We start from the raw sequence: 17,024 nt of genomic DNA on the forward strand, positions 1-17,024 counted from the left end.
GCGGGTGGGGTTACCATTCCATTATCATCCATTAAAAAAAAAACAATCGTGCCCACCTCAGAATTGTTTGGTGCCTAAGGTACGAGCGGAGCTATTGACAATGTGCAAAGACATGTCTGACAGTACATAGTGTGTCTTTTAAGGGGGCAGGCCTCCCCTGGAAAGTATTCTTAAATACACCAATGACTTTGATTGATACGAACGATACGTAGGTTTCTTTGTGTATGGAAACGATGGGTAAAGGTAGTCGAAGTCATAATTATTTGTTTATTTTATTTTATCCTTAGTTTAAGTACATTACATTGTCTATGGTTGTAATAGTAAAATTGGTCATCAATTAATCCATTAAAAGTATGTTAAGAATTTTGATTTCGACCTCTAAATATAATATAATAGTTCAAAATGCAAGGATCAAAATAAATAGTCCAACTATAATTTTACCTAGAGTATAGTATTTTATACCTGTATAGTACCTACAGATGGGCAAAGCACCGGGTTTAAACCCGGTGCTTTGGTAAAAACCCAATAAACACCCATAAACTCCCATAATCACCCAAAAAAATAGGTTTTTACGTATTTTTTTGAAAATATGTAAGTAATACCAATAAATTATTTTTATAAATTGTATTGATCAATTCTACAATATTAAATAAAACGTTAACTAATAATATTTCAGGAAATTTTAAAAATCTATATATAATAAAATGAAAGTAATTAATTTTCAGTGTTTTCATGTTGCAGTTGATCAACATGTTGGCCTTTTGCTTCCCGTAGATACTTTAAAATTTCTTCATAACACCTCGTTCGCACACATGGCCGTATATATTTAAATTCTTGAGCCACTAACAGTCCGAAATACTCATTTCTTTTATCCTCTTCTCCATAAATTAAGCATTTAGAACAGTTTGTTTCTTCTTTCAGTAAATTTTCTTTTACTTTATCCTCGTTTTTTTTCTTATTATTATTATCGTAAATCATCTGGACACTGGGTCTCACTATCGCCAAATATATTTGGAGATCGGCTTCGGCTACGGCTTGGCAGACATTTTTTTCTTTCTACAATTTTAAATTAAATTTATTAGAATAAATGCTTCGAACACACGCGATCTAAGTACCTTTTGTGTTTATTATACCTTACCTACCTAGGTATAAAAAGAGTACTTACGTAGATTTTCTTTTATTAACTGTTTTATACGAAGATCTTGATCTCTCAAATTAGCATCCATTTTACTTCCAGTGATTATCAACTAAATTAATAATCCACAAAGTATTAAATAACGTTTTTATGAAATATTTAGCACAAAAACAATACCCTTTAAATATCGATCGTCAGTAACTGTGGCTGACTTACCTATATTCTAGCAAGCAGGACTGCCAGATGTGAAGGGGAAATCCCCAATAAATTGTTGCATGTGACTGATGATGTGAGCATGTTCGTTTCATAATAAAAATGTTGCCAGGTAACCAAAAAGTCGTATGTTTTTGTGCGAATTACGATCATAATCTTTACGATCGTACATTAAAAAATAGACAAATAATAGTATGAGTACGATTTAAATCGTATATCTGTCAACCCTGCTAGCAAGACAGCGACAAAATCACGTTGCATAACAATGTAGCCCAAGCTTATATCTTATGAAATATACGGAAGAGATACGGACTTAGAAAAAACAGAAATGTTGTTCTTTGTGGAAGTCATTGATGAAATTCTATGTATTTTAGCCCGCAAACTTTCTTCAAACAAAAACAGCGCCATCTAGTATCGAGTTCTGTAATTATCTCTTTGTTTATGGATTTGAAGTAAGACCGCCACGCATGCAATACATTATGACTGGGGATTCCCCTATTCGTCGACGCTGAATATGAGGCGACGACAATCACTGTCAAACGTGTTCACTATTACTCTGACTCTGGTAACGTGACTTCCTGGTAACGTGTTAGGTAGGAAAAGCAGTAAAAAAGTGCATATTAAGGGAGCAGATTTGAAATAATATTTATACTTAACAAGAAATAATTAAAGGTAAGTGGATTTTTGAATGATACAATTATATCATGATCACTTAACAATTTTAACTTAAAATTAGATGTATTATTACAAGCTTTTATTTAGCTTGCGTTATGTAAATAAAAGTATGTAGGTATGTTCGTATGTTGATGCAATTATCCTCAATCCTCAACCGACTGGGATAAAATTTTCCATACACGTTTATTTTGGATGATAGTGCATAGTTAGCTGAGAGTCGTCATTGGATAATAATGGTGGATAGCCTAAGATGTGTACTAGATATTTATTTTTAACATAATATGCGTAAGTACCTAATCGAATTAAAGAAGTTGCTGAGAAAATTACAGAACAATACGATAATAAACTAGCGTCTGCGTTTAATCCTCCGAGGAGATGTAATTTTACAAAGGTTTTTTGTATTTATTTTATTATTTTTTTAATAAATTTATTGTAAATAACAAGAAATAATCATTGTAAAAAAATAGGCACTCTATTGTTGAATTTTCGTCAGACCAACTAATCATCGTTCATTTTTTTAGGTTCAATGGGGAGACCTAAAGATTTACGCATATGGGAGCACTACCGTACTTTACCAAACAAGTCTGTTTCTTGCAAGCTTTGTAATAAGGTCTACAAATTCAGTAATGCTGCCAAAATGCTTCAACATCTTATCACTTGTCCAAAATCTCCAGAAACATTAAAAGACTCTATGAAACTTATAAAAGATAGCTCGTCCAAAACCAAAATGTCTGGACTGTCAGAGATAGAGACAAATGATTCTTTTATAAGCCCCTCGTCGTCTGCTAACACTACAATAAATGCTGAGTTTCAAGACACCGATGATCATATAAAAACAGAATTAGCGAGGGCTATATTTGTAACAGGGACGCCATTATCGATGGTGCAACATCCTTTATGGATACAATTTTTCGAAAAATTGCAACCAAAATTTAAAATACCTTCACGTAAAGCTTTAGCGACAAAATACTTAGATAAAATATATAGAGAAATGCGTTTTGAGTTAAATGAGGAACTAAATGCTTGTAGTTACTTACACCTTCAGTGCGATGGCTGGTCTAATTTAAGAAATGAAGGAATAATAAACTTTCTTATATCAAAACCTCAACCTGCATACGTTAAAAGTTTGAATACAGAAAGTAATCCTCACACTAGTGAATACCTTAGCCAAGAAGTTGAAAAAGTAATGAAAGTGTATGGAGCAAATAAGTTTCTTGTACTTATTGGCGATAACGCTAGAAATATACAAAAGGCATTCGAATTAACAAAACTCAAATATCCACATGTTGTTCCTCTCGGTTGCTGTGCACATATCCTTAACTTGTTGTGCCAAGATATTGTAAAGATACAAGAAGTAACTGTGTTTATTATGCAAGCCATAAATATAATAAAAACTGTTAAAAGGAGTCAACGATTAAGTTCCTTGTTGATAAAATCAAGGCAGGGTGAAGATTCTACACAAACACTAAAATTGCCTTGTGCTACAAGATGGGGAAGTCATGTTACTTCGTTAAAAAGTTTGAAAGCAAATAAGATAGCTTTGCAAATATTAACAGTTAGAGAAGATGTGGTAATTTCAAGAGATATTAAAGATTTAATTCTAAGCGATGATTTCTGGACGAAGACAGGGGAATGTATAAGTATTTTGGAACCAGTCACTGAAAGCATATTTTACTTAGAGAGCGACCAGAATCGTTTGCATCGCACATACATTACATTTAGAGATGTACAAGCTAAGATACGTTTTGCATTAAATGAGATTTCGACATTGAGCGAAGAAAGCAAACAGCAGATTCTAACATCAGTATCTTCAAGATGCAATATGGCAATGAGGCCAATACATTTTGCAGCATATATTCTAGACCCCAGGACTCTAGGAGTCGAACTTACTCAAGAGGAAGAACTTAAGGGTATGGAGTTTATCTACAATTTAAGCCAACACTTAAGTTTGTCAAATGTAATGGCAGATTTGGCGTGTTATAAAGCTAAAGAAAACTTTTGGGCCAGAGGATTTGTATGGAGCTCATTAGATAGCATTGAGCCCCTAATATGGTGGAAAGGTATTTGTGGTTCCACTGAGTTAAGCAAAGTAGCGATTCGTATTCTATCAGCTCCCTGTACTTCGGCAGCCACTGAGCGTTCCTTTAGTATCCAAGGCTACATACATAATAACAAAAGAAATCGACTTACAACTGAAAGAACTGAAAAAATTTCATTCATTTGTTATAACTGGAATCTTAAACATAAAGCTGAATGCGAGGACATTCAGTTTAATGAAGAAAATACCTTAGAAGCTTTCATTGAGCAAGTAAATGAACATAACAGTTTAGACGAAATAGAGCCTATCGAACCTATACAATTCATCGCTTGTAATAACTCTGAATCTGACAGTGATTGACTGTAGTTTTACATTTTACTTTCATCTCTTTCTTAATAAACTCAAAATCAAATTAAAAGTTTTTTATTCTGTAGGCTGCATAATAATATTGTCTATGTCCAGTATAGTGGACGTCTTGCGGCTGAGATGACGATGATGAAGTACAAAATCATAAACACCCAAAAATTTGGGTGTTTATGGGGTTTAAACCCAATAAACCCAAAACACCCGGTTTTTACCCACCAGACTTTAAACCCACCCAGGTGGATTGCCCATCTCTAATAGTACCTTATTATCTGTTCGTGTATCTATGTACTTTATTGTAACGTTATGGCGTAACACACAGCGCCATTAACTTCCAAACGAAATAGAGTTATTACATAAATAATAGATATTTTATTTGTAAAGGTTTTCCACATATCTTTTACTTAAATATATAAAATAACAGGCTGTGTAGTACCGGCATAGAATACGCTATTCCTTCCTTTCCCGTGGGTGTCGTAAGAGGCGACTAAAGAGGGCAAGGGGTGGACAGCAGCGTCCCTCTTAAAACTCTTCAAAGTCTAACTGCGGTTGTCAGGGGGGAAAGGGATTGTTAGTGATGAGATTTAACAGCCCCATTGCTAGCAATACACCCCATCAGGTCGACCGCCACGCGGTTCTCCCTGGAAACCATAATGGTTAATTGTTGTTCAATTGGTTACTATGGGCCAATTGACCTGCCTTCATCCTCATTTGTCACCCTTCACTGGTACCCCGCCTGTGTATACCGATAGCGCAGGCAGAGTTACCATTCCATCTTCATCCATTAAAAAAAAAACTGCGGTTGTCAATCAGGCTGCCAAGCGTGACAACTATTGGCCCCTGGGGGAGGCTTATGTTCAGCAGTGGACTGTTGAAAGCTGATATGATGATATATGATAACATGCAAACCAATATAAACTGACTTATTACGAATACAAACGTTTCTATTTTGCAGAAATCATAATAATAATTATAGTGGAGGTAGCCAACATTCGACTACCTATGTCATAAATGTCTAATAAATGATTAAAAGATAGAGATTATCTATTTAAGAAATTAAAAATATCTATTTAATTATACTTTTTTGTAATTTGAACCATTGTGTTATCTGATTATTTTTTGTTTGTCCGACAATCAGCCGATGAATTTTTGTGACTATAGTTTGTAATTGATAGGCATTTTTTATATTTATAAATATAAATATATTTAGTCAAAAAAGTTTAATTTTTTTTTCAGGCCACGGGGATGTTTTGTTGACTGTGCCTCCATTTTTCCACATTTATGGATTTAACGCAGTGATGAACTATAATCTCAGGCTTGGCTACCATTTGGTTTCTATTCCGAAGTAAGGAAAAAAACATATTCTTTTTATATCACACAAATACGGAAAACGGTAATTTTAAAAGTTTAAGATTGTGTTCCACAAAAAAACAACTTGAATTGTGGAAAACCCAGTTATTTTGATATGTATAAACTACTAAAACAATAAACTACTAAATCGATTTTCAGAAAATATTAATGGACAAATTTGAAAATATATCTTTTCAGATAAACAAAGAATTTTCCAAATCGGTTTCTAACTGACTTTATGTTTGTTACATCTGATGATGTCAGAAAAAAATCAATCGAATTGACAACCTCCTTCCTTTCGTAGTCGGTTTTAAATATATAAAAGAAGAAACTGTTGTATTTAGTAAACACAAAATTGTGTTGTCATTGTTACACACAGGGTAGCTGCATAACATAATAATTATAACTGTACAAGCTATGTATGATTTTCATTATACACCCTTAATTTTTACATCTTTACAAAAAAGGAGACAAGTATACGGCTCGCCTGAAGTAAACAGTAGCTTGTAGATAACTTCAACACTAGGCGTACCACTCTCGTCTTACGGTATATTATTTAAATATATATTTTGAGTCACAGAACTCGGTATTTTCACTGCTAATCTTTCTATTATCCCACAAGTCTCAAATAAGTAAGTGGATAGGCAAGCACAACATTTTATTTATTTTGGCTTTATCTAATAAAATTTTATTGAAACCGTCAAATAAATTGAAGTGTTCATTTCCAGATTCACACCAGAGAGCTACGTAAATTGTCTAGTGGAATACAGTCCAACCACATTATTTGTGGTTCCGTCGCTTCTGGCGTTCCTGGCTACGCATCCCTTAGTGAAGAAGGAGCACCTTCAGTCTATTGACACCATTATGGTAGGCGCCGCGCCCACCACTGACAGTATGCTGGAGAAGTTTCTACTCAAATGCGAGAAAACTAAGGACCAGATTAGATTACTGCAAGGTTTGAAAACTTATTATCCTATTATATCTTTATGATTAAATTATTAAATATCTCCCAATAAATATTTTATTGATGTTTTTATTCAATATTCAATTAGGTATAATCCATAGATTACTTTTTTTTTATGATCCTGTATATTTATTATACAGCGTCATTGTCAGTGTTTCTAAATGTATTTTGTTTTAAATATTTTAAATTTTATAAAACCTTATAGACATATTGACAGCTAGAAAAGAATAATTTTTATTTTTTATTAAATTTAAATTATTATAAGTAACAAGAAGAATTTTCATGTCATAAAAAAAGTTATCTACTTATTTAAGAAATATTTTTTAATGTTTTACTAATATATTTTGAACAAAACATAAAAAAATAAATTAATTAAGCTATTTATGTCATAGGCCTCAGTGATTACTATGAAACGATATTTAATTAATGAAAAAAAAAAAAAAGTAATAAATTGGTTAGTTGGAAACAGTAAAGAACAAAAGCTCCATTCGCGTATTTATTTTCTAGATGGGGTCTTGCTCTTTAAAAAAGTTTATATGTAGTACCTATCTAGTACTACATATGAACTTTTTTAAAGAGTGAAAAAGAGAGATATGTAGTTACTACTACATATCTCTCATGGGCCTGTAGTTACTACTACATATCTCTCTGGCCGTACCCGCCCCAGAATCGTCTAATGCCGAATGGCATTAGACGATTCTGGGGCGGGTACGGCCCACGCGACCGCTTCTTTAATACCCCTATATTTTGAGTAGTCAATATTTAATAAACTGAATAACTCCCTAATCATCATCATCCAAGGATCATGAATTTTCTATGATAGGTATATGAAATCTAACACGTAATTTTACTATTTGTCAGTTATACAAACAGTATTTTAAAATTTCGACTCCTTGTCTTTGGTAAATCGTTCAGTTTAATGAATAATTTAAATGGGCATGTTTGAGTTAATTTTACACACTCTATGAACACTTTTAATTTTTCATATTCCAGGGTATGGCATGACAGAAAGTTCTCCCGTAACCCTTATGACACCGTACCATTATCCGTACAACAAGGTCGGCTCTGTGGGTCAATTGATCTGCAACACCCAGGCTCGAGTTGTCTCCCTCACCTCAGGCGAGATGCTTGGTCCTCACAAGTCAGGAGAATTGTTGCTGAGGGGCCCACAGGTTGGTTCATTTGTTGATACCAATATATCCTTTCTGGTCGAATTTGTCACCATGGGCCAACTTCATTCTCACCTATTACCTCTTTAACTGTCATTTATAGATATGAACTATGGTTATCAAAGAATGCATTGAGGTACCCATGGCTTGTTTTTCCTAAGGATTATTATGTTATGTCTCCATATTTTGTAATTTCACTGCCATGTACAATTCTTCAAATCAAAACACAGCTATGCAAGTATAGTTTCTTTACGGAAAAACTACTTTTAGATTTCTTTGTAAAAGCATGAGTGGAACATAGGTCTCGCAGATATCTTTTGTACAAAAACAATAAATATCTTTACAAATTTTTACATTAATATCATAAATATTAATATTAAGTAGTAGGGTTTATTGATTTTTATATTCTTTTGATTGTTCCATCGTAGGTGATGAAAGGCTACTGGAACAATGAAGCCGCCACTAAAGAGACTTTAGACAGCGAAGGTTGGCTGCACACGGGCGACGTGGCGTATTATGACGAAGATCACTATTTTTACATCGTCGATCGTACGAAAGAACTTATTAAGGTCAAGGGTAATCAGGTATGTAGCCAGGAAAACATTTTAAGAATATATTTTGGCAGAGATAAAATATTGCTTTTTCAGCTGTTTGATAGGAAACCATATTCTTTCAGTTCTTAAATGAGATTACCTAAATATTTCCATTCGATAATTTGCTAGGTACTTACTGAATTTAAAATTCATTTTTAAAATAGAAGCCGCCTTTTGTTTTGCCAAAAGTAATATGGATTATCATGAAAGCTCTTCCGAATAAAAAAAATCATGATCGGTGAAAATATTAAATTTTTTACACCACTGAAGTGGCAAACAAGCATACGACCCACCTGATGGTAAGCAGTTACCGTAATTTATGAGCAATAGAATATCCTTGATTGCCATTTAATTTGTTAATAGCGTAACATATTAATATTTAATAAATATACAGTTGAAATTTTCAATTTTGAAGTCGATTAGGAACATTAGGCAACTGACAGAAATTTCTTGTATTTCTAGGTATCTCCAACGGAAATAGAGAGCGTGATCATGGAGCAGCCTGAAGTGGCGGACGTCGCTGTAGTGGGTATGCCAGACGCGCTGGCCGGCGAAGTGCCGAAAGCCTTCGTTGTACTTAAACCGAATTATAAACTCACCGAAAAACAAGTCTACGATTTGGTAGCAGAGAAATTAACCAGATACAAGCATCTGGAAGGTGGTGTCGCTTTCCTTGATAGTATACCCAGAAATGCCGCGGGTAAAATCATGAGAAACGAGCTCAAAGTTTTGGGACGCAAACCCAAACATTAATCTTGTGATGTCTAGTATTATAATGTTGTTTATAGTTAATGTTTTGTACATAGGTGATAGTTGTATGATGTTACGTTTTAAGTATTGTTCTGGTTTAATTAGGGTCTTACAAATAGAGCTGTGATTATTTTGACTTACCATAAAGTTGTTATTTTATTATTATGTAAATAGAAAATAAAAGATACTATTTTCACAAATTGCATTGTTTTATTACATTCACAAATCGTATTTTATTATATTAAACATTCATTCAACATAATCACTTATTAGTATTTAATTAAAACTACTTTAGTACTTCAAATTATAATTAAGTATAATAATAAACTAAAATGCATAAATTCAAAGAATATTCCTGCCTTATTGTTTACTCTCCTGTTTATATTTCCATTTCAAATTAAATTTATTCATAAACACAATATTGATTTATATCTTTTTAATCGACTTTAAAAAGAAGGTCTCAATTTGGCTGTATTTTTTAATGCTTGTTACCTCATAATTCTGTCAATTTTAAGCCAATTTGGATTTTTTTTTATACGAAAGGATATACTTACAGACTGGCCCCATAGAAATTTTATCAAAAATGGTTCAGAAGTTTATTTTTCAGATTTAAATAACTGGTTCTGTCATAATTGAAGTCTGTTTCTTTTTGTGGGACACAATCTTTAATTATCGGGAATTTTTAGTTTGAAGATACCAAAACCAAAAACCTAACTTGAATATATGTAAAATTAAATAAACATAGCGAGAAAATTTAATTCATTACACTATCTTCACTTTGGCTTATACAAAACTTCAAAACGTCAATGATGTAATGATAGACAAGCATGTATAATAGTATACTTCTATAAGACAGTGTCATTTTCATATTTATAATTGAATGGATTTCTAATTGATAAGCTTTTAATTTTTTAATATTTTTTTTAAGGAAATATTACAGAAATATTAAATGTACAAATGGACAAATACATGTATGAATGATCACTTTTTGGAGTCACTTAGGAGAAACTTTCCATAATTACTTGACATACATTTCCACCAGTGAGACTTGTGTAGCCAGAGTCTACATTGGCTTCTAATATGATGACGAATAATTGTTTTCTCCAAAGTAAAGTTATATCAAAATAGAAAATCACAGAAAAGATATGCTAGATATGCTATATGAAAGACTTGTTAAAGTCCAACTAATGTTGATACCTTTATACAAGTTGTATAACTTGTCATAATAAGTTGTTCAGTACTCAACAAAGTTTTATCAATGGGACCAATTCTGTGGCACCAGTTCTCTACGCCTATTATTTAAAGTTGATAATTTCATGAAATTAACATTTTATGGACCATCATAAACTAATTTTGGTTTAAATTTATTAAAGTTTAGTTCATATTGGTCCTGAGAATCGAAATTTCACTGATATATCAAAATAAAATTTTAATTCTAGAGATACGATGTAGAGAAATGGCAACTTAGCATTGGCCACAATATATTATCATAAAGAAATTTAAACATTGTTTGCATTATAGCAGAGCAATGAAAGGTTTTGGCTTGTATGAAATTATCATCACTTATTCCACACTTATAAACTAAGACAAATTTATGGTGTTATTCTTATATGAATCACACTTTTCATGTATACAGGCAGTCATAAGTAAGATGAAAAGTACAAGATTGTTTTACATACATTGAAAAGTATGTTTATATATTTTCTCTTACACAATACTGAGACTACTCATTAATTGTATGTTGTACATCACAATCAGAGCTTTATGTTTCACATACCTCAGTTGTCAAATCTGATTCTGTATTGTTTGTTTCATCTTCAATTGGGATTTTGTCTTTACTGTCATTTTCCACATCGGTTGATTGTTTTTCATCTTCCTTTTTTTCTTCTGGCATGGCTTCCACGTTTTGATTAGACACTTCATGTGAAGGTTGTGGTAACTCAGAATTAACATCTGATATAGAGTAATTGTCGGATTGTATAGTTACCTCGGTTGAGTTTTCATGCTTGTTCTCATTGACAGATGGTGCAGTAATGTCTGCAGGCTGTATAGCTGTTTCTTCTGCTGGGATATCAGATTGGTTAGTTTCTTCTTGAACATCTACAATTTGAGCTTCATCAGTCTTTGGTGAATTGCTATTTCCATCAGTGACATCACTAGACGAAGAACTTTCTTCACTTGAAGTAGAGACTTCAGATATAAGTTTTTCAGCATCTTCTTTTATAGAATCTGAACTGCTGTCATCAACAGGTTGAGTATTAGATGTAGTTTTTATATCTGCGGTTACAGTCTCTTCGTCTGCTGATTTATTCTGCAATTGTTCTGCAGTAGTTGATTGTTCATTAAGTTTCTTTTCAGTCATTTCTGCATCATCAACTTTTATTTCAGGGACAACTAATGGATGATTCTCTGTATCTTCTGTTGCCATTTCTACATCTGTTTTTGTCTCTAGATTTAATTCCAAAATGTTAGTATTTGAATCTATCTTAGGTCCCTCTTCTACTGAGGAAATACTGTCGGAATTAGTATCTGATACAATTGTTTTAATTTCAGGAGTTTGAACTTCTGGTGATACATTCAGTTCTGGTGGTGTCACTGACTCATATTGAGGGTCTACTTTTTCTTTACTATCTACTGGGCTGTCTTTTTTAGCTTTAAGTCTTGCTTCAAGATCTTCTACAGATATGTGAGCATCAGACGAACCAGGCTGTGGTTCAGAGATCTGCGGTTGTTCAATACTTTCTTTCCATGACATGTCTTCCATCTCAACATCTACATTACATTCAGAATTGTTATCTGAACCATTTACAATAGGTTCCATGGGCTCGATATTATCTGACTCAATATGACGTTGCAGGCCTGGCTCTCTAGTGCTCACTACTAAAATATTTTTTTCAATAGCTCTCATAAATTTGTCCACTCTATTATATTGCTTCCGGGGACATGTGAGGAGCTCGCAAATTCTTTGAACTGTGAAAGGTGCTGCTGTAAAGGAATCTAAACGTTCTAAGAGACTGTTTTTCATGGTATCATAGTTAAACGGGTCTACATTTGGGTAAGGAGGTATATCTATACCTGGTGCAGTTTCGTAGAAGTCCGTAATTGCATTTAATAACTTTTCCTTAAATAAACTCTTCACAAGAGACCACTGGTAGACAGGATCACCGGTACGAGCTACGTAAGCCAAATAGTCGTTTAGTTCTTGTGGTATATTTTTAGTCTTGCGTTTGGAGAACTCTTCTAAGAAATGAAAAATTTCTTCTGCGTTTTCCATTTTCATGTGTAATACTCAAGCTGAGATAATATCTAAATTACAGAATATTAGCAAAGGGATAAATAGAGAATAAAACTATTATTCACAAAAACAGAGGATAAAAGTCAGAGACATCTGTTCACAGATCACTTAGCATCATTATCAACTGACATCAACTGACATACACATGAGAAATTAGTTGAGTACCATAAAACGCGGGAAATGAGAACAATTTATGACGTTCCTATTTTTTTCATATATATCTATTTGTGTAACATTTAATGATCCGGCATAGAATCTAGGATCATAATCTTTAAAATTTGGGTATTTATTAATCAAATAAATCGTCTGGTTTTCTCCAAATCTTTTAAAATATATTCATTTTCTATATATCTCATGGTCGAGGTGATTAGAAACGGAGAGGGGTCAATAGAAAAAAAAAAACTGGATTGTCACTTTTGTAAATTTAAGTATTTAAGTTATTATTCTTATTTATTTATCTTATATTAGCTATCAAATATATATAAACAAGCTTAGTGTGTCTTTTTATTTAAGATACACACTAAGTACATACAGTATATAAAATTAAAGAAAAGTATCTAAAATAAAAAATATATAGGTACAAAAATAATTTACTTTCATGTTCAATAAAATAATTATACAGTAATATTTTATGAAGCTGCAAAAAGCAGTTTTAATAATCCTAAATGACAAAGTATTGCCACCTCATAAGCGTTTCTCGTAATCACTTCTTAGTATTAAAAGTGTTTAGTATTTAACAATTACCCCCTTAAAAATCTGAATGTGTAAAAACTGTGTTAAAAAAATTATGACAAATAGAATAGAAGAAAGGTAGGTTTTATTATTTACCTATATTTAGGCTATAATTTAAGGCTTAGGCCAAAGATTTGTTCTTAAGCTTAGACATGCGAATTGGAAAAACAACAAAATTAGATTACGTTTGACAACAATATGACAGTCGTGCAGACATTTATATTATATGATAAATGTCATCTCATACATATAGATATATATAGTCTAAATAGTTATTTTTTTAACTAAATAGGAAATATTCCTATATTTCTTTTAATTTAATAATCAGGAATTTGGATTTAGCACTATTTAAAATGAATAATTTGTTGAGAAGACATGTAATATCAATTTACAATAATTCCGTGAAGCTTTCCTTTCGATCTTTCGCCGATGTTCCGATTAAGGACAAAATTGATCAAATTGTGAAAAATAACAAGGTTGTAGTTTTTATGAAAGGTGTTCCAGATGCTCCAAGATGTGGCTTTAGCAATGCTGTAGTTCAAATAATGAGAATGCATGCTGTTCCTTATGAAAGTCATGATGTTCTTTCAGATGAAAATCTTAGACAAGGTTAGGTAACCTTTTAATAATGATTTACTATTGTGTTATTTTATTACTATTTTCATATTATTATTGTTCTTTGTATATTGATTTAGATTGTTTTAGAGAATAGTCATATATAGAGCATAACCTACGATAGATCTAGGTTATGCTACTTTAATGTTTTACTTTTTTTATACATCTTTAAAAAAAGGTACATGTATATAAGAAACTTTTAAAGATGATTATTATTCAATCACTGTAAATAACTGAATTTACTAGAATTAAATTTAGTATATACAGATAAATCATATTACAGATAAATATGTTTATCTTAATCCAAGCAGCTGAAGTCACTGGACAGAGTTGTAATTATGTTCATAATTTGAAGCATTGTTTTTTTATATGTAAGTTTATTGTGATCTCTATTATAAAAAGATTATTAATTTCTAGGAATTAAAGACTATTCAAATTGGCCAACAATCCCTCAAGTTTTTATCAATGGAGAGTTTGTTGGTGGCTGCGATATTATGTTGCAAATGCATCAGTCTGGTGAACTTGTTGAGGAATTGAAGAAAGTTGGTATAAAGAGTGCATTACTCACAGCTGAACCACCAAAGGATGAAGAGAAAAAATAATTTATAATAATTAAATTATAGGAACAATCTCTATAGAAATTGTTAATTAGTGGTCAACCTTTTAGGCTGTTATTTATTGTTGTAACAGAAAGTAATGAATAACAAAAAAAAAAAAATTGTGAAAGAAAAGGCCAATATGAATAAAATTTTAAAATCATTACTTTAACACAGAAAACAACTAGTCATTCAGTTTAATTCCCTTACATTTTTATTTATATACTAGCTTTTGCCTTATTTATTTTTATTATTATTATATATGAACTTGTATATATGTGATTTTAGAAGTTTTAACCCCTTAGGTGTTTAATTTTCAAAATTCTTATATAGGATAGAAGGAACAGGTTGGCCAGAATGAAAACAGCTGATTCAGATGAATATAATTAAAGATTCTTAGTTTTTGAAGCCCCATAATATATTTGACATTTTACTATTCATATCTCATAATCAATGGTGCTTTGTTATACATAGTTTTTGTATGCTTGTAGTGTTGACCTTACACATATATATTATTTCTTTTTATTATGACATAATAACAGATTACATGAATTTAAATGAAAAAAAAATTTAAATTTTCCAGACAGAATTTCCAGTGGTTTTCAGTTCAGAATTATGGTCTAAATTCACTGTTTCAGTTTTTGTCAACCTGTCCCTTATACCCTGTACAACATAAGTGAACCTGTGTTATATAAATAAGCTATTTGTAAAATTTCAAAATACTGGATAGTGGTTTTGGCTATGCATTGATATATGTTAGTCAGTAACTCATGTTGAGTTGTAAATATACCAGATTATCTTCAGCAGGGTTGACCATAATTTTGTTTCTATTTAGAAAATAGGTTAACAAATTTCTGTATACCTTACTGAAATGTGCATTTTATTGATAAATAGAATATAATAAATAGCATCATATCTATTATTAACTCATATGTATATTATTCCTTTAATGGATCATTTTAAATGTGTTAAATGCATCATTATAACATGTTTTATCAAATTTATTGACAACATGTGAATGCTATATTGTAAATATTGGTAGATAGCTTGAAGGAATGTTTATGGTAGTATTTTATTTTATAATGAATAGATATCAAATTCATTGTTTGTTATCCTTATTGGTATAAATATAAATTGTGTAAAAATGAATGTTGTTATTTTTACATCATCTACTAAACCAATTTTGATAAAATTTAATAGACAATCTAAATGGTTGGAAGAATATTTGCACACATGGCAATTAGATATCATCTGTATTGTTTATTTCTATTTTTGCATAAATATTATTTATATATAGTATTTATATCTACAGCATTTTTTAAATAAAACATTACATGTGTTTAAGAGCTCTTTATTAAATTAGCTGTACATTCGAGTTAGTATACGTTTTTGGGCACATAATCCATTCTTAATTTCTATCCCTCTACCTTGTCATTACTATTGTAATTGGTTGGAACAGAGCAGTCAACATTAAAAGACAAAAAATATGGCAGATCATTTATTTTGAGTACTCTTACCAAAATACTCGCACAAACGCATATAAAAATGATATTCAACATGACAAATAAATAGATTGCAGGCAAGTAATGGCATTCAGTGTGATATAAATAATTTGTGTGACACTTCCCTGCAATATTTATAAATTTTGACAACTTAAAATAATGTAGTATACTTACCTAGGGACAATACACTGTCCCTAGGTACTTACCATCCAAATACTAATAATTACTAGTGGCAGTAATCAAAAATTAAACTTGTATAAATAATGTTTGCTTATAAATAAAAAAAATATAACAACATTCTCACAATGTGAATGAGTCTTATTTTGGTGTCACACATTAGTCAAGCCTAACATTAGCACCATTTTATCTTACACATAAGTTTCTTGTGACTTTCTGAGGATTTCATATAAAAGTTAAAAAGTACCTAATACTAAATGTATAAATAGAGAGTTGTAAACATAGTGATTCCTCTGATTTGAGCCAAAAGGTTACTATAAACATTAGGGAGAAGAGTTTACTGTATGAAAGTTAATGGCATTTTTGGTTTGAACATTGCACATATTTGATATAGAACTGTTTAATAGACTAATATTAATCACAAAAATTGTTTGCGTTACATTGACAGGTTTTAGGGCGATTTAGGTATTGTTGGTCAATGTAAGGGAAATAATCTTTGTGAATCGTGACGCCAACACCGAGTGATATCTCGGGCCGAAGTGGTTAGTGTATGGCTGGGCGCGGCGGCGGCGGCAGCGACGTTCTCCCTTCTTCGGTTACTCCTGCGACCTGTATCTAAATTATAGATTATTATTGCATTATCTATTATACCTATAGGTCATATGTATGCATCAGTACTTGTTGAACATTAAGATTTAAAACACTAATACTTCGTAGTATTCATTCATATGGAAATTTGTAATTTTGGTGGGCGCTTTTTGATATTGAATGTACCTACATCATTGGAGTTTATTATAACAATCAACATACGATATTCAATAGATGAATTTTGCAAATATGCATGGATTTGTAAGAAA

General features: G+C 31.6%; 4 protein-coding genes across 4 annotated transcripts in view; 2 read left to right on the forward strand and 2 right to left on the reverse strand.

Moving 5' to 3' along the window:
* Positions 1–9,450, forward strand: part of LOC113512915 (probable 4-coumarate--CoA ligase 1) — a 32,224-nt gene extending 22,774 nt beyond the window's left edge. The window contains exons 5-9 of the mRNA XM_026896875.3: positions 5,661–5,769; positions 6,503–6,729; positions 7,732–7,910; positions 8,336–8,491; positions 8,963–9,450. Of these exons, the coding sequence (XP_026752676.1) occupies positions 5,661–5,769; positions 6,503–6,729; positions 7,732–7,910; positions 8,336–8,491; positions 8,963–9,253 (962 nt within the window). The 3' untranslated portion in view covers positions 9,254–9,450. The remainder of the gene's footprint in view (positions 1–5,660; positions 5,770–6,502; positions 6,730–7,731; positions 7,911–8,335; positions 8,492–8,962) is intronic.
* Positions 9,451–9,580: 130 nt separating this feature from the next.
* LOC113512914 (serine/threonine-protein phosphatase 4 regulatory subunit 2) lies at positions 9,581–12,665 on the reverse strand. Its single transcript, XM_026896874.3, has one exon. The coding sequence runs from the start codon at positions 12,528–12,530 to the stop codon at positions 11,013–11,015; it is 1,518 nt and encodes a 505-aa protein (XP_026752675.2). The 5' UTR covers positions 12,531–12,665; the 3' UTR covers positions 9,581–11,012.
* An 824-nt stretch (positions 12,666–13,489) lies between these two features.
* On the forward strand, positions 13,490–15,637 carry LOC113512832 (uncharacterized monothiol glutaredoxin ycf64-like). Its single transcript, XM_026896762.3, has 2 exons — positions 13,490–13,886; positions 14,310–15,637. The coding sequence occupies exons 1-2, from the start codon at positions 13,631–13,633 to the stop codon at positions 14,492–14,494; spliced, it is 441 nt and encodes a 146-aa protein (XP_026752563.1). The 5' UTR covers positions 13,490–13,630; the 3' UTR covers positions 14,495–15,637.
* Positions 15,638–15,823: 186 nt separating this feature from the next.
* The window catches only part of LOC113512964 (alpha-actinin, sarcomeric), a 55,000-nt gene continuing 53,799 nt past the window's right edge, over positions 15,824–17,024 (reverse strand). Inside the window, exon 21 of the mRNA XM_026896940.3 lies at positions 15,824–16,782. The gene's annotated coding sequence lies outside the window, so the exon portion shown is untranslated. The remainder of the gene's footprint in view (positions 16,783–17,024) is intronic.

Source organism: Galleria mellonella, unplaced genomic scaffold (assembly GCF_026898425.1).
Source record: "Galleria mellonella isolate WM207_F2 unplaced genomic scaffold, CSIRO_AGI_GalMel_v1 utg23, whole genome shotgun sequence".
Lineage (NCBI taxonomy): Eukaryota > Metazoa > Arthropoda > Insecta > Lepidoptera > Pyralidae > Galleria > Galleria mellonella.

Bases quoted from the DNA above. Each gene is read 5' to 3' on its own strand.
- LOC113512914 (XM_026896874.3), bottom strand. From the start codon at position 12,530: ATGAAAATGGAAAACGCAGAAGAAATTTTTCATTTCTTAGAAGAGTTC.
- LOC113512832 (XM_026896762.3), top strand. From the start codon at position 13,631: ATGAATAATTTGTTGAGAAGACATGTAATATCAATTTACAATAATTCC. The intron at 13,887-14,309 runs GTTAGGTAACCT...ATTAATTTCTAG, and splicing joins AGATGAAAATCTTAGACAAG to GAATTAAAGACTATTCAAAT.